The following is a 20,537-nucleotide window of genomic DNA, read 5'->3' on the forward strand; positions in this document are numbered from 1 at the left end:
TCTCTATGAGGGTGGTGAGGCCCTGGCACAGGTTGCCCAGGGAAGTTGTGGCTGCCCCATCCCTGGAGGTGTTCAAGGCCAGGTTGGATGGGCTTTGGGCAGCCTCATCCAGTGGGAGGTGTCCCTGCCCATGGCAGGGGGTTTGGAACTAGATGGGCTTTAAAGTCCCTTCTGTGATTCTTCTCCCCCTCCCCTACCTGACCTGGCGGGGAAAATGGTAGGCAGTAGGATGAGACAAAAGAAGAAAGGAGAATGAAATCCAGTGAGGCTCTTGGATGGTGCCGCTATCCCGAGCTGGCAGCTGGAAATAAGCTCTTTTGAGGAAAAAAAAGATTTTCTTCACAACACTTCACAAGTTTTTAGGCCATATACTTAACGTGCTTAATTGCACATTAGGAGATAATACTTGATTGCATCTGCTGCTGTTCTCTTTAACATCATCCACTGTTTAAGTTGTGAAACTGCACCGAGTGGAAGTGTTTCAAAAGCTGTGATCTGCTGCACTGACAATCCAGGCAAACACAGCAGCAACCTCCTGCCCTCACAGTCAGTTCAAGACTTGGTTTTCTGAGGCTGTGGAACAAACAAAGAACACCGCACTTTCCATTTTTCACAGAGAGAAGAGGATTTTCAGAGGCCCTGACCTGATAAAGCTGTGATGGGTCACATGTATTCATTATTTGCATTTCTTTAAATCAGTGATGTCAAAAATACATATCTTTGAAGTGTGGAGAACTTGAATTTTATTTTATGATTCATAGTTTGATGGTGTCTCCAAATTATTTTACCACGAGGAAAGAGAACAAAGTTATCTGGAAATGCCCCCACAGGAAACAGAAACACATGACTTTACAAAGCCAATATTGTCCTTTCTGAGCTAGACACAATGCTGGTTTGTTCTCCAGAGGGAGATTTTGGCTAGGACATCTGCACACGTAGACCCCAGTAGTCAAAACACTACACCAAGTGTCTGCTTGTGGAGAGTGTGAATAGCCCAGTTTAAGCCAGTGTTTACAGCTAAACACTTGATCGAGTGCAGAGGGGAAATGGAAAAGAGTACCATGCTCTCTCTAGGTGTGTTGCGCACCTTTGAACAAGAGTTTTGGAAGCAGAGGATGTGTTTCATGTCCTGGTTTGATGGAATGCCTGAAAACATATTAATCTGCATTAAACACAAGCAACATTGCTCTACTTATTGTGGTAATATACCCATTTAAAAATATTAGAAGGCTACTTCTTCTGGTTTGGGTATGATTATCCAGGATGTCAGGTGTAGAACGAGGAAGAGCAGAAGAGATCCAAAGGACACATCCCCAGCTCTCCTTGAGGGTAATGAGAGCAGGGAGCTCTCTGCATCTTGCAGTGCTGGTGAAGGATGCATTTTCCTTGTTATTAATACTTTGTTAATTGCATACCTATGGGAATAGTGGTTTAAATTATTGCAAAAGCTGTCATTGAGTGGCCTGGTTATTTAAAAAGAAAAACACTGGTTTGTTTCTGTGCCTCTTGCATAGGTTGTTATGCAGGAAAACATAGCTGTATATCTGGTTTTTAACTCGTCTTAGTAAACAGTGTTTCTGCTTCTCCTGCCACATAAGTGGGGCAATGAGACAAGGTGTAACTGATAATATCCACCTCCAGAGAATAAATTAATTGTTATGCTTTGTTATTTGTTCCATTAAGGAAACCCATTAATAAAAAAAAAAAAAAAAAAACCAAAACACCTCCAAACCACTCTACCAATAAGAGGGCCATTTGTAACATCTCTGAAGTAATTACATGTATGCACACCCGTGGTCTGGTTCTCTTGCTCAACTGTATTTTTTTTCTTTTGTGGAGCTATCTACGCTTACTGTTTTTATTTGCAGTCACTGAATCTAGATTCTTTTTTATGCCATTACAATAACTCCACTAGTTTCACTGGGCTGATTTATGACTTAATTTGGTGCAAAAGAAGAATGAAACCTTTCTGTCCCTCAAGATTTCATTCACAGTGAAGGATGCCAGAGAAGCAAACCAAATGACAGACTCATTAGCATGTGCCATGTTACCACAACAAAGAAAACCCACAAGCCTTGCAGCCACTTGGCAAAACACGTATACATTCCCCTTGCAATTGTCAGCCTGGAAATGATACAGTATATTACCATATTCAGGGTAAATGTTTCATCAGATTACTAGTGCAACTGCTAAAAGCATTCTTGAACAAATTTGTGATTAGCCTTATGGTTTTATTCATCTTGTCTCTGCCAGAGGAGGATACTGAGACTGGCAAATCTGGATTTACATCACTCTGTTCCTCTTCAGGTTGAGTACAAACTGGACGCTAATCAAATCCTGTGTAATACCAACCAAGTGAATACAGCACACTGTTTAAAATTTTATACCCGAGACAAGTTCTTGCTATTTATTTTCTGAAATATTTCTACATGAAGATAAATAACACATTTTCTTTCTTAGACTGCAGATTGTTTTCACAGTGAATATCCCCCTATCATGTCATGTTTGCCAATAAGAATTGGCTCCTCTAAAGTCAACTAACTCCTATATCAAAGCTCATGATCATCCAAAAACATAACACTATGAGTTCTAGAGAAGAAATTTTGGAGACAAACTCTTAAAGGGAGGTGTATAATAATGGTTAGACTTTTGATTAATTTTGATTCATTCAAGATTTGCAGGACTTCTTAAATTCAAACTTTTTCAGATTAAAAGAAACAACCTCACAGCTGGTGTTCTTCGCCAACATCAGAAGTCAGTCTTCCCTTCCAGTACTGGTTCCATATTACTTACAAAAATTAAATTCAATTTCTTCTTTAGAAGATAAAGTTCTCTTAACTACCAATAGTAATATACCTTGAAACCACTAAAGATGCCTATTCCTGCAGACAGTGCTTAGTGCAACGTCTATTTCCGTTTTATGGACTATATAAACATTTGAATGCTCCAGACTGCATATTTTCACTCTAGATCTGACCACTGTGACTTTTTCACATTATAAATAGCCTGTATATTCTTTATACTTACAAAGACTGGAGCAGAGAAAGGGAGGTGCAGTTGTTACTGTGGCAGGTGCAATTGCCCTGACAAGGACCCAACAAGATCTGGGCCTGCTGAACACCTAACAGACATCAGTCTTTCCAAAGACACAAAGACTGGGGCTACCCAGCTGTTGAAACCACCATACTCATCCTGATGCCACTGGGGCCAGGGGAGTAGGGTAGAGAACTGTTGCCAGGCACAGAGCCCTGGTCTCCAGCCAGTTAGAGTGACCAAACATCAGACTCGACTCATATATTTGGTCCCACCAGAGAGCTAACTGGAGCCAGTCCCTCCTCAGAGATGTGGGTCAGCAGTTGGGACTCTCCCTTTGGGATTGTAACACCACCCAAGGTAACTTCCCTGGAACTGAGTGCTCTCATCCTCCTTTTGGTGAATAATTATTTATTCTGGCTATATCCTTGAGTGAGCCCTCACCCCTTTGGGTCAGTGATCCTATCTTCTGGGCACCCTTGAGTGAGAGATTTCCTTTTGTGAGTGAGTGATTGTGCACATTTTGGGTCATCTTTCTAAAGGATTCTTCATGAAACTTAGGAATTCTTATGGTAGTTGTGTAGCAATATTCTTAACGCTTGAACTTAGGGTTTATTTTTGTTTGTCGGAGTGCTAAGTAAACTCTCATTATTTTCAGTGACTGATTATCTGCTTTGTGGTTGCCTTCGCAAGGGTTACAGAGCAAACAAGAACTGATGTTGATTTGTTTCCTGCTCTGCCGTAAACATCTTACGTAATCACAAAAAAGCCACCAAAGCCCAGATTCTCATATGATGGGAAGACAGTGAATAACAATGATTACATTGTTTCTTACCTGTAAAACACAGTGAGCAGCAGAGACACTGTGAAAGTGCATATATAACTGAGAGATACCAGAGTAGTGCAGTGATACAGACAGACCAGATGAACACCTAAAATGGGTGGATTGTACATCTAGTTTTCTCCATCAGTAAAGATGGCTCCAACAATAAATGCAGTTATGACGGGAAAATATGATTCAAAGAAGAAAACCTCTCATATAAAGAAAAAGCAATGCCCCAAATCAGAAAACAGAAATGTACTCAGGCATTAAGAAATGCCATCCTGTAACAAAAACCAGTCACAGTATACTTGGCATTTGAACTCTATGTTGAAATGTGCTTTTTAATTGTGACTATAAATGAGAGTTGTGTACTTTTATTAGGAAGCGTCTGTTACAGGCAATGACAAATCCATGTCAGAACATGGATGCTCCCAAGCAGACAATAAAGCAAATGCTTAACTTAGCAATAGCTTGTAGTTTCAGCTACCATGTAGTTCAGATGAAGTCTACTTTAGGTCTGTCACCTCACAATTTGTTGAACACATGGATCTGAGTTCTGCTAGAAATATACTGCCCTCATTCATATACATACAGTTATTAACAAAGACTATTAGTAATATTAATAAATATTATATTTCTGTTTATCTTTTACACACTGTAATCATCTAATTACATGAAATGTCACGTCAGATAGTCTCCTTAAGGAAAACTGATTTAAATACAAAATACTTGACTGAATAGTACTAAAGTATAATTGAATGCTATAAAAACCCATATATTCTATTTCAAGTTATTCGGTTTTGTCAACATAAAATGGGAAAACACACTATGAAATTATTAGCAAAGCAGGTTTTTTTAGGTTCTAAATTAGAAAGTTGTAGCACCTCCATGTAATACTTTGGTTATGGTGGTCTTTAGGAAATCAAGCACCAAGAGAATGCATTGCCATGAACTATTAGTATCACAGCAGACAGTTTAACCTGAGGTTTTCTGGCAGGAGACAACTTTCATTGTGAGCTGCAGTCTTGAAACAGTCCATGAAAGTTATGTGACCTGCAGACATATGTGACTCATAGTGCATCACCCTATAAATACAGTATTTCATTTGCTCAGAAAGCTATACTGTACTCAAAACATTTCTTGTTATCTTTGTCTCCTATTCCCTGCCCCACAAGTCGTATACAATATTAGCACGTAATACTGATCATCCTTCTTTTGGAATAGTTATGTACTAGTTGTGCATGTAATTATTTGTAGTAAAAGTTATTGCTATCTCTTATAAGAGATTATATAGAGTTATTGAAGAGATTATATTTAGTCATTTTTTGTCATAAGATAAGGTTGTTCCTGAATGGTATTATCCCACATTCAGTAGAAGGTTGTCTCAGTCTGTGTAATAGGATGAATAGCATTTTATTCAGTCTCAGTCTTCAAATCTTTCTCTGGTATAAATATTCCATGTAGGTCCAGATGCATTTCTACATGTACTTTGGCTCGGCCCAATTCTTTGAATGTTTTAGCATCTAAGACAAGTAGGAAGGGTGCTTCCTTTGGATCAGACACCACAACACACGTCAGAACAACACCTGTGACATATAAATGAAGAATTAGAAGCACATAGTAGAAAAGGAGAAAAGACAACACTGTCAGGAAACAATTTTTGCTTACTCAGAATTTTAGGACACCAACTGAACTGCTTACTAGATTAAGAGGTCTGCTGAGAGTGCTAAAGAACTAATGAATGGTTCACTCCTGTGCTTTTTTCTGGTCTGCCTGCCATTCACTGGGAAGGAAAAAATCCAACCCAACACTGTGTTGTGTACCTGGCAGTTCTGACTCATCTTTTTAGCTGTTTGCCTTTTGCCTGTGCAAGGAGTCACCTGAGAACAAAATTGGATCAAGATGACAGGGATACTTGCAGTGCCACTTCACATTTTCATCTATAATAACACTGAATTCCCACAGCTTCAGCAACCCAGACCATTGATATATCCAGCTCTGAGTGGCTCTTTGGAAAGTCCTCGGCATCGGTTTTGGTTTTTATGGCTACCTCGGGATATTAAAGAAGGTGATTTTGGTTCATTGCTGTTTTGGGTTTTTTTTGTCTGCAGGAGTAAAATGGTTAGTGCAAATTTTAATCTCACAGTGGAGGCATCAAAACAGATTTCTTGACTAAGAACAATGAAACTTGTAAGATTTAATGCCAAACTTATGTAACTCCAAATTTCAGAATGTTGCCATTCTTTTACCATCATCCTCTTCTCTTGCATCAGGGCTGGGAACGAAAACAGGCTCGGATGGCCAGCAGTGGTCCTCTTCCCAGTGGAGCATCTCCTCTGTCTGGATATTAAATTTTACAATCTAAATCGTTGTGACCAGAAAAGAAAAACATCAGTGACCCAGACAGTGGTTTATTCCAAAGGTACAAGATGAACTGACTGCTGGCAGGGGGGACCAATGCTAAGAGTTATGGAGGAACACAGCATGTGTCATTACAAGAAGGAAACACCTGGAAAACATTAAACTTCGGAGTCATATTTAGTGGCTGTACAATCACACGGTGTTCTTGCAATTTCATTTCATTAGATCACAATTGCACCTTTCACTTATGGGTTTGAAGTGATTTACAAATACCAGCAGATCAGGAAAGAATCTTCACTATAACAAATCCCTCACTATACAGAGGAAGAGTCGAAGACCCAGAAGATTTAAGTGACTCATGCCAAATCACTGCAATTCTGCAGTAAAGCAGGAAACAGGATTTAAACCTTCCATTTTATAACTGTGCAAATAATACTCCTTTTATTGTGACCTCAATATTTCTCAGGGCCTTCTGTTGTTAAGTAGGACATACATGCCAGAACAAAGGCTATTAATAGTGATGTGTAAAATTCATACTAATGGGGCAAGCATCCCACACAGATACTGGTGGTTACTGAAGGAACAGACTACAGATTTTCACCTCATTAACTGGTCAAGTGCCTGACCAAAGCAATCACCAATGAGGATGCACAGCATTTTCAGTTCAATTCTATTAAGGCTTTTTCTCTACCCGTACAGATGCAGTTATATTCTTTTCCCTTTTTCCCTTTAGTCAAAAAATATGTTTACATAAAAATGAAACTATTCAAATTACTGGAGGAAGAATTTGGAAGAATTCTCCCTCCTAACAATATGGCAGCAATTTTGCTGACAGAATACTATGTAAGTATTATACATAGTTGTTGTGCCTGCGTTCAATAAAGAGTAACAGATGTGAAAAAAAAATCTTTTAACAGCATTTTTTTATTATATTTAAGTGAAGCAGGGATTATCTACACTGGGAATCACAAACTTGCAGATTTATTTGAGCTCCTGTCAGTGGTGCTGCAATAAATTTTCTTGCATCATACAGAAATCCAGCTTTATTTTGTAATCAGTTGTGGTAATTATATACAAGAACCAACAGTGAACTCAAATTACGCTGCCTTATAGTCACAGAACAAGAATTATAAAGAGAGAGTTTGTCTGTACAATGCTCTTACCTTCAACCACTAATACTTTTCATCTTAATCTATTTGTACTCTAGGCTCTCTCCTAAAAAGCTGGCATCATGTGTACACAAATGAAGCATTTGCTACCCTCTAATACAGAACTAGCTAGCAAAAGATAAAACCTTCTGAAAAATTAGATGTTGTTTTACTACTATTAATTAATTGGATACTGTTGTAATAACATATTTTTTAGTTAGGCTTCCTAAAGGGAAAAAGACACTACAGATCTATGTTTGTCTAGTACTTCTTTTTCCTACTCTCTCCTTTGTAGCTCTTGGCACATTACAGAAGTTTAGCCCAGTTGTGCAGAAAAGTGAGGATCTCAGTAACTATTGAGTTCAAGAGACTTTGCAGGCATATAAAGCTGGATAAAGAAGGCTGAGTTTACTAACACTTTATGAAAAAAATAGTACAACATGAGCTCACCTTTATAAGAATTTAGGCATTTTGTGTTTCTGTGCATGTGAATGACCCACCAACAGGAAAAGTTTTGAGAGAAACACATACACTATTGAATACTCGAGAATCGAATCTCAAGTCTCTGTAAGAAAGAATTTGTTCTGCTGCCTATGGAACTACTACTACTCAGAACCACAAACTGAATTTGCATGTATGAATGCAGATTAGGTTATATTTTGGGCCAAACTAGTAAAGCATGGTCTACTTATAGCTGCTTAAGTTTGATTTGTGTTCTATCAGTACAGTTCTTGACTCTGTAAATGTTAATCGTACCTTGGTAGGAACTGGCCTCCACTGCACTTCTGTTGCAAAGATGTAGTTGTAATTTTTGCCATTATAGTCGTAGTTTATGCGAGGCAGTTCTATCCCTGGATAAAATAGAGTTCAAGACTTAGGAACAAGAGAAGAGAAATAACTCAAATGTACATTTACATATGCCAATCTTCAAGTTTTACCCTATGAAAAACCTTGACAATATTTAAGACAGGTGTTGCATAGATTTTTTTATATGTCTGAATTTTTAAAAGGTTGAAGATGGATATTAATAACAAAATAATTATACCAGGGTTCAAACATGACAATTTTTCATTCTCATGGATTCATTATATTGAAACTTATGAGTGGTTTTTTTGGTTTGGGTTTCTTTCTCTTTCTTCATAAATACATGAGATGTGAACGTCTGAGATATAATTGGAAGCTACCATTACTTTCACTTTAGGTAAATAAATACTCTTTAGATCTTCCTGTTATTATCCCCTGAAAAAAAAAACATTAAAAATCCACTTTCAGAGGCAATCTTTATAATATACATCAATAACTGATGTTACTATTTATAACGGAACCATTGGAATTTCTTCACTATGAGAGCGGTGAGGCCCTGGCACAGGCTGCCCAGGGAAGTGGTGGCTGCCCCATCCCTGGAGGTGTTCAAGGCCAGGTTGGATGGGCCTTGGGCAGTCTGATCCAATGGGAGGTGTCCCTGCCCATGGCAGGAGGGTTGGAACTGGATGATCTTTAAGGTCCCTTCCAACCCAAACTATTCTATGATTCTATTTAAATAAAACTACTCTCGTAACAGGTAGATTTGCAAGCCATAGTAATACTTGCAAGATCACACTTGGGATCCTATATTAATATAAAAGATGTAACTTCAAACATTTAAAGGATTTCACTCTTGATAAATATATATATGGGAGGCTCAGGGTCATATATTACTTGATAGAACCAGAGGAGGGAAGTAAGGAAGAAAAACATACTGTCAATAACTACACTAAACACTTTAATGAAAAGTTTTGTCCCTCTTAGCTTCATAAAGATCTGACGTATACGAACAGCTCTGAGGCGTTATTAGAATGCAGATACGCAGGTGTAAGAGAACATATATTTCTGATTTGTATACTGGGTATGTCTCACCTTTACATAGTATTTCAGGCTGGCAATAGATGCTGCCATCTTTCTCTTTTACAGCAGTGGCGGTAGATGGAAATGTGACTAAGTTAGAACCTACTTCAGCATCCTGAAAGAGACATACACTGAAAAAGTAATGTGTCTCTAAGAATATGCTTATAATTTAGATCTTTCATCAGGTTTGATACAAATATAAACGATTTTGGGATGGAACAAATAATCCAGCTTCAAGAAGTTAATTCTTACAGCATTTATCTGGTAATGTTAGACCCTGACCTTTTCCTTAGAAATCTTGTTATACTCAGAGGATATTAATATATCAAGGAGCAATCATTGTGAATCATGCTGAGTCTTTAGAAAGATTTAGATAGACAGGGCTGTGTTCCAGAAGCACAATAAATGGATTGCATGGTTTGTGAATGTAGTTAATGAAGATGGGTTTCAAGGAATTAGGCATCAATTTCACACTAAAAGTCACCAAGATTAGTTTCTTTGCACCTGCTATAAATCAAATGCAAAACCAGGTGTAACACACTCCTGCTTTTAATACGCTACTGCCAAATTCTTAAGATTGCAGGGTAGTTTGGATAGCTGGTGTGATCCAACGCATCCTTCGTCACTGCTGCATAACTGTTTTTGAGACATGAACAAAGCAGCAAGATTCTAGTATGTAGAAAGAAAAAGTATTATCCATTCCAAATGTATCAGGCAGAAACTTGCCCAAATTGCTGGGCAGTATAAAATCTTCCCTGCAAACAATGACGTAAAATGATGTTTTAAATTAAATTGAAAGATAAAATCTTTCCTTTTCTTGGTAAATGTCCCACTTAAATGAAATCTTGTAATTTAAATAAAACCATTGCAACAGTTGTGAACATGAGTATATTATAGACAGGCTTTCAGTAAAATGGAAGAAACATTGTGCAAAACCTCATGCATGCCCTTTCAATCAACAGCCAAGTTGATGTATCTGCTATTTGATAGCATTTTACAAACAATCTTGCTAGTAAGGAAATCACATACACTGAATAGCCCTGTTCTCCATAATCGATGGTATCAGAACCTAGAGCCATGTACCTGTATGTCCATCTGCTCATGGCATTTTTCACAATACCTACACAAACCAGAACTCCTGCACACTTCGTGTATGCATTATTTTTTAAAGAATCAGAAATCTGCTCATAAGGGCTGGCAACTCATAATTCACTCATTGTGCACACCAATGTATTTTAAATTACTGATGAAAGAGCCAACTAAATTACTGATGAGAGAACTGATTAAAAAGCCGTTTTCTTTCTACCTTGTCATACTGCAGAGGAACAACAAATCGTTTGCAGGTTGGTACAGAAGTAAGCTTGTTCTTCTCTTCAAAGTCTTTAGTCAGATTTTTTAAATAGAACATATCATACAAGCTGTTGTCTGCATAGGCAATAATATCAAAAATAATGTGGCCATCCTGTTCATAAGCATTTATATGGTGAAAAATCACCATAGCATCAGTATAAAATTTGGTGGATACTTCTTTTTTAGTCTTCCGGTCTATAAAGTGAAACCAAGTCTGAAAGATAAGAAACATTATTTAAAACTGTTAATGGTCAGCAAGTAGTAATTTAGGAAACTGTTTTCTAATGGCAGGCAGTAACATTCTAATGTATCGTCTTTTTCTACTGAAGCATATTAAGAATTCAGGTTTTGCTGCTAGGCGACAAGATGATCCAACCTGAAGACCAAAAATACAGGACTAAAATGAGTGTAGATGTGCTTTATACTCATTTTACTGTTGCAAATTACTGTTTGGGCTAGGCTGAGGACTGATGCTTTCCAGTAAAACCTGTAAAATCCCCTGCTCTATTTTCACATTAAATAAATCTGCCTCTGTCCAGAGTGTTTGTAGTGCTTTGTGCTGGTGCCCTGTACCTCAGCATGGCCTGGGAGCAACTGCATGTGTTGAGGATGCTAGTGCAGTTTTAAATGTCTCTGCTAGCACACAATATTTCTAACAATGCCAAATTATCTTCTTTCTCAAGCACTTCAGCATCAGATATTTATTTGTGAAATTTCTGGAGATGGGACATAGGTTAAAAAAATACAACTTGTAAAAAAATGTGCAACCTGAAAGTCAAGGGTTGAAAAAAGTGAGGGGTTACTGAAATTAATGAAGCAGATGAAAAACAGAACAGTGCGGAAGAGGTCACTGGCCTGGCTGATTCTACTGCTCAGCATTAGAACATATACCTTCTCTTCCTTGTGATAGGCAAGGCAGGAAGCCCAGTTCACACCTCGGATGTAAGCAGTTGCCATTTTGACAATATCCAGTTTGAATGGCTGCTCTACGAAGATAATGTAATTTTCTGTGATTCCAAAGCTATGGTAGTAGCTTGGGTTCAGCAGAGAGCGAGAAGGGATGGAGCACACCACTTCCATATGTTTAAAACAAGATTTCTTCTTTTCTTTTTCTGAATGTAAATGATAAAAAATAAAATTATATTTATAATAAATTCCAAACCAATCTTGCGCTTGGATTTCTCCCATGTATAGAGTTAGAAAGAACAGGGTCCTGTCAGTTTTATTTGCATTTCCCTGTTCAGAAACTGGTTTGTGTCCTCCTGCAGCATTAAGACACTCAGAAGTGTGCATCTGAGTGAAGCAACACTGTAGTATCACAATGCTGGATCCATTCAGATAGAGCCCCTTTGTCTTACAATTTGATTCCACTTCTTCAGAAGTCCCAGCACAGAGGAAAAAGATGCTTAATTAAATCAGCAGCTTTATAAAGGGGTCAAATACCCTTGTGTTTTTGAATTTATAAGGAGATGTTCCTGTTTGATCTATGGTGGCTTTGTCTGAGCCTCAGCTCGAAATTACAAACTAACCTTTCAGCTGTGAAAGGCCTCTTGATTGTTCAATAAGGAGGACAGACATCACACTAGCAGCTGATTTTAAACAACACCACAAAAAAAAAGACTGTCTTGAAGGAAAAAGAGCAAGTGATTTGCTCTGTGAATAAAGGACAGTATTTCAGCGGGGCCTAGTGTAGGCCAGATTAGAGAGAAATTAATTCCATATTAGACATTGCTTGGCATTATGCTTTCCTATAATCACACTATCAGCATTTTAAGAGCATTTTCATTTATGAAGAAAATTAAAATTTATAATTTTAATTATATATACTGCTCTATAAATTAAAATTGTTTCTGTTTATCCTCCCTCTACATATCACAATACAGCGAATGGAAATCCTTCTAAAAGAGTTAGTTCACTCTAGCAATATTCAAAGTAGCATTCTTCAAAAAGCAGTGTTCTTTATACTGAAATACCCTGTTTATACAGTATTCAAGATGAACTTTTGTAATAGCACATCCCCAGACAGGCTAACAGGTTAACATCAAGTTGACAATAAGTTAAAATTAAGATAATGAATGCCATTGGTTTCTCAAAGAGCTCTACCACCACCCCTCAACCTCAGAAGAAAAGAAATTGCTAACCAGTTTCTGGAAAATACTGATAAAAGGTATATCCTACCTGGCACAGAGGGAGGAATCTTAAACATAATGTATTTTGTCTTCCCTTTATCGACTATTGAAGTACCCATGTTGAGAGTATTTCCAGCACTGTCGTAATGCGGGTGAGAAGTTGCCACATTTACAGCTATGTATTTGCTGTAGTCAACCTAGAAAATCATATGATAGGAGATTTTAGAGATATGTAAGAGAATTAAAATTCATCTCAGCTAACACCACAAATCCACCAGATTTTTAGCACCGTCAGCCTATCATTGGTACCCCATTTTCAACAGGCCTTGAAATTTAAACAAATCACTTATGTGGGTAGTCAAATGCTTTCCTAATTCAAGGCTAAACCAAGTTACAGAATCAGAACGATATTTACCTCTCCCTTGCAGCCACACAACACAATGGAAGCATTGACTAAAGTTACTCTGCAAATGCTCATTTCATCCTGCAGGCAGTTTATTTAGTAGGGATATGAGTCTAGCGATCTTCTGCAGCAAAAAGAATTCTATTTGATTTAAAGCCTGGAAACTGTACGCAAACTGTACAGCATGCTAGACAAGACTCATTGTATATTTCAATACTAAAAGATTTCATTTTAATAATTAAGTAATATCTTGCATAAAGTACTTGAAAAGTAGTCATATAACTGACCTACTGAGTCATTAATTATGTAAATCACTTGATAACTACAGATGGATAAGAATGGAAATCATCCAAAATAATTATGTCATGAGCATGATATGTGGTATTATTCCTGCAATCTTGCAAGATTATGCACAAGTAAAATTGCTCAAAGCCCAGCTTTTCCCATTCTACCCAGGATTTAACTTTGAACTCATGCGTTACTAAAAGATCTGGTATCTTTATTATTTCACTTTACTATGATTTCAAAAGTAAAGGAATAGCAGAAGAAATATCTTTCCAGTTCTGCATCTTGCACGTGAATGGAACCTTATGAGTCAGCCTGAAACATTAGCAGATGAGGAACCAGAAGGACAGACAGTCTTTTATACCTTCTCTAATGTCTCCAGAGTCTGTGGATTAATTTTCCTGATGAAGTTAGTCTCACTGGTAGCATAAAAATCATCCCCAGTTTTCATAATGTTGATCAGGCAGTTGTCTGTGAACTCAGGAATGGTGTGAGACAAATAGGAGAATGCCCTGTACAGAGGGAAATTTTGCACCGGTTCGTGAGAGCAGCAGAGGCTGTACCTGCTTTCACCCCGCACACAGCAGCAGGTCCCCGAGCCGTGGGGCCATGCACAGCAGCAGCTGTTGATGCTTTTCTTCTTTTTGTTAAATGAACTTTTCATAAATTCCTTCCCAATGTCTTAATCTTTTCCTTTCTTGCTGCTTCTCCCCTTACAGAATATCATTTTTATAAACTTCTGTGAGACACTTGGAAAAAAAAATACGTGTTTTTTTAAAGTTACAACAAAATCTACTTGCAATAGTGAATAAAACAGCCAATATTGCTGGTAAAATGAATTTAAAATATTTGCCTTAGGATAACAAAGAGTACAGTGCTGGATGGATCTCTTAGACTTTTGTGAATTTTCAATAAAGAGGTTTTTTACATGTAAATGTGTGTCAAGAGTAAACAGAAAGACATCTGTGCTGGACAGATAAGTAGATAGAAGAATCTTGTTGCAAAAGCATCACTTACTTGGCAAATATGTTTTTGCATGGATCTGGATAAGCCATAGTTCCAAATTCAGACACCACGATTCGGTTTGCTTCTATATTGCAGTTATATGTGTCGCTTCGGAGATACTTGCTTCTGTAGTAAACTTCACCTGACAAAGGCCAAACAGGTTTCAATCACATTTTTTACTGAATTCTTTAGGAAATTAGCATAGGTAAAGTCAGAGAAAGAGTTTCTCAAGCAGACATCCTTTAGCTAAGAAAAGTTTGCAATGAAACTGGCAATTCTGCTGAATCCCTGGTTTAGAAGGCTTTTTCAGCTCTCTAAGGAACCCAAGACTGCTCTTGTGGCTGCTGAGATAGGTAACAATTTATATAGCTTCCTTAATTCCCAACATATTTGGACAATACTGGCATACTGGGGGTGGGGGGGGAGAAGGGAGTTGCATAAACTCTTGCAGTAAATCAAAACAGTCTGTGTAAAAATTATTAACTATGCATCAATGCACGAGTGGTGATATATCTGTATTGGCAAAATTTAGTTATGAGAGAGTAACAAACTGATTGAAGGAATCAATGTCTATCCTAATCAAATTAATGGATCACTAAACCTGAACTTATGTCTGTTTTCTTTAGGTAAGTAAAATAAAGTGGCAATTTTGAAAACATTGGTCATCTCTTTATGGGTTACTTTGTTAAGAAGAAATCCTGCAGTTGCAGGTTCTGATCACAGAAATGAAAACAAAAAAAAGACTAGGAATGGAGGATGATGAGTAAAACCCTGTTCTTTTACAGATACATACTTTTTGCAGCAAGTACCTAGGGGCAAAACATCCTGCCTCACACTGTAAAACTGCTGAACTGATAAAAAATGCTTTAATTGAAAAGAAAAACATGAAATTGTTTTTTATAGAGAGCTACCTGTTTTCCCTCCACAAGAATGGTAAATAACAGAACTGCTTGTAGGGGTGTCAAGTATACGTAAGTGAGGCTGAGTTTCTCTCTTGGCAGCTGTTATAGCTGCAACCAAATACCAAAAGAGGAACATTAGTCTTCCCTGAAACTAGGTTGTTCATCCACAACAGAAACCCTCCCTGATATTACAGTACTCGTGGTTGATCAAGTTTGAAACAATGGAGGTTTTCTTGCTCTGAGTGGAAGGCAAAGGCTGCCCTGCAGTGACCTGCTCAGGACTCGTTGCAGGCAGTCCTGCAGCACACACAATATTGAACTTCGGCACTTCAGAAAGAACAACCACCTAATCTATCTCCGATAACAAAGATCCTCTTGCTGCTGCTGTGGAGAGTGAAGTCTGAATGCGTGTTTGGAGAGATCTTCCCGAAAGCCATTACGACCTCACCACACACGTCACTCTGCACACAAAACCTGTGACATTCTAACACTAATCAAACTCAAAACAGAATCAGCAACGTTAGGCACCAACATGTGAGCTGTTGAGCTTTTAATTCTGATGTGCAACAACTTACCATTTTTAAAAGTAAAGCTATGCAGCAGAGCCAAGCCATCAAACCAGTGGTTATACTTAGTGTCCCCTACTGTGTGCATCCCTGGGCCATTTCGGAGAAGTATCCCTTGCAACCAGGTGGGCAACTGACCTATGAACAAAACCAAGATACCAGTATCTGTTCATTTAGGTGAGGGTTACATTACAGGATAATTTTCCTTAGGGCATAGACAGACAGACTATGGGTGTAAGATTTGTAATAGCATATAAATATATTGGACTTCTGGTTAACGAAGATATGACCTGCTCAAAAATTTGGCAGTAATAATATTCTGCATGAATATTGCTGTATGAAATAACTAGAAGAAGATGAGATTGCTGGAATGTAATTTGCTAAAGATCAGGAATTAAATAAAGTTAAATAAATAAAACTTCTTTCCTGAACTCAGATTTTAAAGTGATACATTTAAACCCTTTCACTCATTCCAGGAAAAGCTAGAGCTTATGTAAATAAACACATTTTATAGGTTATATGACTTGCATTGGCCTTCAGTACATTGATTTAAACTTCAGGCTAAATGAATTCCAGTTAAAAAAAATTGCATTAATTAAATTACACAACATAATGTAGAGTCATTTTGGCAGTTCTTCTGTGACACTAGTCAGAATGTTGGTGCTTTGAACATAAATAAAGGGTAGGAATATTATACTAAAAATACATAAATATTGTTGAGATTCAAATACAAAACGTTTCTTATCAAATCACTGCAAAAAAATACATTACCTACCATTTGAGACAAAGAGTAACAACAATTAAAGAATGTCATTAGTGTTAAAGAGCTGAACAAAAGCATATCAGATATTAAATTAGAAGCTTCACTTGCTTATTTGTGTGTGTGCCTTCCAGGGGAATATTTAAGATCCCATACTACTTTTCCACACAAGGCCTGCACAGAACATTGCCTCCGCATAAAAAAACTAAGAACTTTTAATTCTCCTTATCATTTGGTCTGTGACATCATGTTGAATATGTCAATGCCTTTCCTTATAAAGACTCCCTTGACAACAGACAGAAATGTCCTCCCATGGAAACAAATCTGTCAAAGCTGATGCAGCTGCAGAGAGTTAACAATTGTTTTGCTGTTAGACCTTTTGTGATCCTGTGTGAGCTGAACCCGGGCAGGATCCAGGAACAACCGCAAAGCCACAGATGAAATGCAAAGAGTAAATTTATTTCCATTACCTCACAAACCACGCGATCTCTGAAACAGCACCTGGGCAGAGGGAACACAAAAGGGAACACAGGAATGGCAGAGCTTGGTCCTTGCTAAAAAAATGTGAGTACCAAACCCTCTGCTTTGCCCATATTTATTAGGCAAATGGCATAGCAGTTTTCCACTGACTTTGATCTTTCTTGCAGCAGCGCAGGAATCTCAAGCATGTTTTCTGGGATGGGCCTGAGTTTATCACAGGCCTATGCTACCTAAGCACAAAGGTTCTACTTGTCAAGCACACAGGACCAAGCAATGATTAGTATGATTTATACGTTTTTCTGCATCTCAGCTGCAAGGTCACTCAAGCGTGTTTTACAATTTCTCCTCACCTATCTTCTGTTATAGTCCCAAACATCCTGAAGGGATTTTGCTTGCTTTCTTGGATAACATTTCCTAAATGGTGACCTTCTTAGGTAAGGGACACAAGGACATTTTCCATTTCTTCAAACAAATGACACTAAGTACAGTAGGAAAAAACCACATCCAGACACAAAGGAAGGATAGTAGTTGTAAGCTTTACCTAATACACATTCTCAACCAGGCTAACTGACTAATATTGCATGCCGCAAGACTCATACAACTTTATTAGGGTTACAGTTCTAGAATACATGAGGAAGATAAAGAATTATTGACACAATGGATGGACATTCATTATTATTATTATATTCTGGAAGAGCTTTGAAAAGCAAACCTTACTTGCCTATCTAATACAAGAAGTTCCAATGTAATAATATTATACTTTTTGGTATAAGATAAACAAGGTTTAACCTGTAATATAGATAATTGCACAAAACTTGAGTAACTAAAAATAGTTGGCGAAAAGACAGTGAAGAAATCATAAGTTAGCAGAAGAAAATGATCCTTCAGAGAGAACAGGATATGACCTTAAGAAACTATATATTCCAAATAGATACATAATTTTTGTTTGGCTGACTACTGACGAAGGAGTGCTGAACAAGTTTAATGTGCTAATATGCCTAAAATATTAGCATTTTGTTCTTGCCACTTCCCTTTCTACACTTTTCTGTTATCCGGCAACAGAAGATTGCAGGCCCTCCTGTTTCTCCAGTACTGTGGGCCACTGCAGTGTAGTGAGTGCAACCTTTTGTGCTCCTCCCTTCTACCAATGCCATTTATGACTGCATTTTGACCCAGTAATACTGTCTTCTGCTTTGGGGTCCATCATTCAAGATAAACAGATATTTCTGCAATTCAGTGAACATCTCACAGCTCCTAGGGCTAAAAACTCTGTTTACAGATTATTCCTCTATATCAGATTAACAATGCTCAAAAAGTTCCAGAACAAATCAATAAAATAATTTCACTGGAAGACATGAACAGTGAAAAAAGGTGATCTTTTTAAGGCAATGTAGCCTTGATGCATCTCTGCTGTAATTCAGTGCAATTGCTGGCATAATTCCAGTATGAAAAGTATGGAGCAAAGGGTCATCTAGTGGGGTTTTTAGATGAAAATTCATCTTAGTGGGAACTGAGAATTTCTGTAAATCACATTGGGTACCAATCAACATCCTAAAGTGCTTAAATAGCTTTAAAAGTCTGGGTCTTGTATCTTTTCTTAGTTCAGGCTTGAGTCTGAAGTGGAAATAATGATACATTTCTGTACTATGTGAGGACAAAACAGTGATGCAGTAAAATCTCCAAATATTTGGAAGTTTATTGGAGTCTCATACAATCGCATGGCTGTACAGTGTTTAGGAGAGCATGGGTTAAATTACAGCCAATGTTATAATATGGGGTCATATTTACAGTGTACACATTGAGTAACAAGGTGCCAAAATACTGGCAGAGAATAGGGCTAGCAAAATATTGAAAGAGGTTGAGGTTCTCTTTAGATTTCTTAATAGTAAATACTGAGTCACCATTACAATTATAGAAAAATTTTTTACATTATTTTATTTAGTGAAATGTGGACTCTTTGTTCAAATAAACCGTTCCATAATACAGATTAAGTCTGACAGTTTGTTTGCAACATCAAATGTTTCAATAATAAGTTTTTGTCTTGAGAAAAAAAAAATCAAAAGGCATAAACCCACTGCAAATTATAACAAAACACTTTGACTTGAAATGTCTTTTCTAATTCAGCAACCAAATTGAACAATGTGATCATGCAAGTTTTAATTGTCATCTTTTTTAGTGCTGTACTTGGGAATTGACTTTAAAATCAATATTAGATGCCAACCGTTTCTTGGACTACCTATTACAAAAAATGCAGCATATATTTGGGTTCTCAGCAACAAACCTCTCCTGTAGCTGTAGCAAAAAACTCATATGTAAAGTAAAAAAAGCACTAAAAATCAAAGATTGATCAAGCATTTATCCCTAGAGAGGCACTTTAAACTGTCTCCCTGAAGGATACTCCGCAGTTTTTACTGGATTAACTTCTGAATCCTCTTTTTAATGGTACATGGTGGCATCCATTACTGCTGCTTTTCTGTTTAGAAATACTATTGTTGAAGAGTCCCAGATTTCAGTGACATTCTCCAGGAGGCAAGGAAGAGCATGAGCAGCCAGAGGGAGGGTAGAGAAGGGTTACAGAGAGGAGAAACCGAAAGCCTGAGCAGAGCCATGGGGGAGGGGTGTCACCAGATTAAATCTGAAGGCTTCCTCCCTCACCACCAAATTCAGTAGATTCCGTTCAACTTGGCTTTTTGGTAAAGTACACAGAAATGCCCATAACATGCACAAAACATTAACTACCCCCCAATAAATCGGGACATAAATATTTTTTGAGGTCAATCTTTTAAACAAAATTATCTCTCTCGCTTTCTCGTTTCCCCTTTCAGTGCTGATTTGGGTGAACAACTATCTCAGTGTTTACATATTTGTAAACACCAAAGTAACCACATGTATTAGCACAGATTTTCTGTCACTTACCTTGCACTTCAGCTTTTATGGGCTCTGGGTGCTCTTCTTTAGTTGTAGTGAATATTGTATCCATCTCTCGTGTAATAAGCGGCTCCTGTGTAATAAACGGTTCCCGTGTCCTCTGTCCCGCTGCTCCTGCAGGCGCAGTGGTCCCCTCCTGTCTGGGCTGAGATCAGCTCCTTCCTGTTACATATAAAGATAAGGTCAAAGTGCAATGCGAGCCAGCAGCTGGTGGTTTATAGATTGACAATTTATAATAGCTGATCTTTAATCCCTAGCACATACACATAATTCTTGCACATTCTCATTAAAATTAACTCTTTCAAGGATTAAAAGGGGAAGTAAGAAAAACATTAACTTGCCTGTTTGCTCCTTAGAACCTCTCTGAAGCAGCCGGGCACACCCAGGAAGTCAGGTAGAACAAATCTGACCCATCACCTTCAGCATATCAAACACAGTATAGGAGCGCTTGCGCCATTTGGCAGGTGGGGATAGAAGAAG

The 20,537-nt window shown here is 37.8% G+C and overlaps 1 protein-coding gene across 1 annotated transcript; it reads right to left on the bottom strand.

Annotated features, from left to right (window-relative positions):
* Positions 1-1,729: 1,729 nt before the first annotated feature.
* Positions 1,730-20,231, bottom strand: BCO1 (beta-carotene oxygenase 1). The gene is made up of 11 exons (XM_054079137.1): positions 20,046-20,231; positions 15,899-16,027; positions 14,434-14,563; positions 13,781-13,928; positions 12,778-12,925; positions 11,491-11,711; positions 10,556-10,813; positions 9,262-9,364; positions 8,122-8,216; positions 6,106-6,217; positions 1,730-5,442 (listed from the first exon to the last, which is right to left on the bottom strand). The coding sequence occupies exons 1-11, from the start codon at positions 20,107-20,109 to the stop codon at positions 5,270-5,272; spliced, it is 1,581 nt and encodes a 526-aa protein (XP_053935112.1). The 5' UTR covers positions 20,110-20,231; the 3' UTR covers positions 1,730-5,269.
* Positions 20,232-20,537: the final 306 nt, after the last annotated feature.

This window comes from Cuculus canorus, chromosome 13 (assembly GCF_017976375.1).
Source record: "Cuculus canorus isolate bCucCan1 chromosome 13, bCucCan1.pri, whole genome shotgun sequence".
Taxonomy (NCBI): Eukaryota; Metazoa; Chordata; class Aves; order Cuculiformes; family Cuculidae; genus Cuculus; species Cuculus canorus.

What these genes read in the sequence shown, in the direction of transcription:
- BCO1 (XM_054079137.1), bottom strand. Translation starts at nt 20,109, where the DNA reads ATGGATACAATATTCACTACAACTAAAGAAGAGCACCCAGAGCCCATA. An exon ending in TGCAAAAACATATTTGCCAA is followed by an intron (nt 13,929 to 14,433) that starts GTAAGTGATGCT and finishes CCCTCTGTACAG; the next exon opens with GGCATTCTCCTATTTGTCTC. An exon ending in CTCTGGAGACATTAGAGAAG is followed by an intron (nt 12,926 to 13,780) that starts GTATAAAAGACT and finishes ATGATTTTCTAG; the next exon opens with GTTGACTACAGCAAATACAT.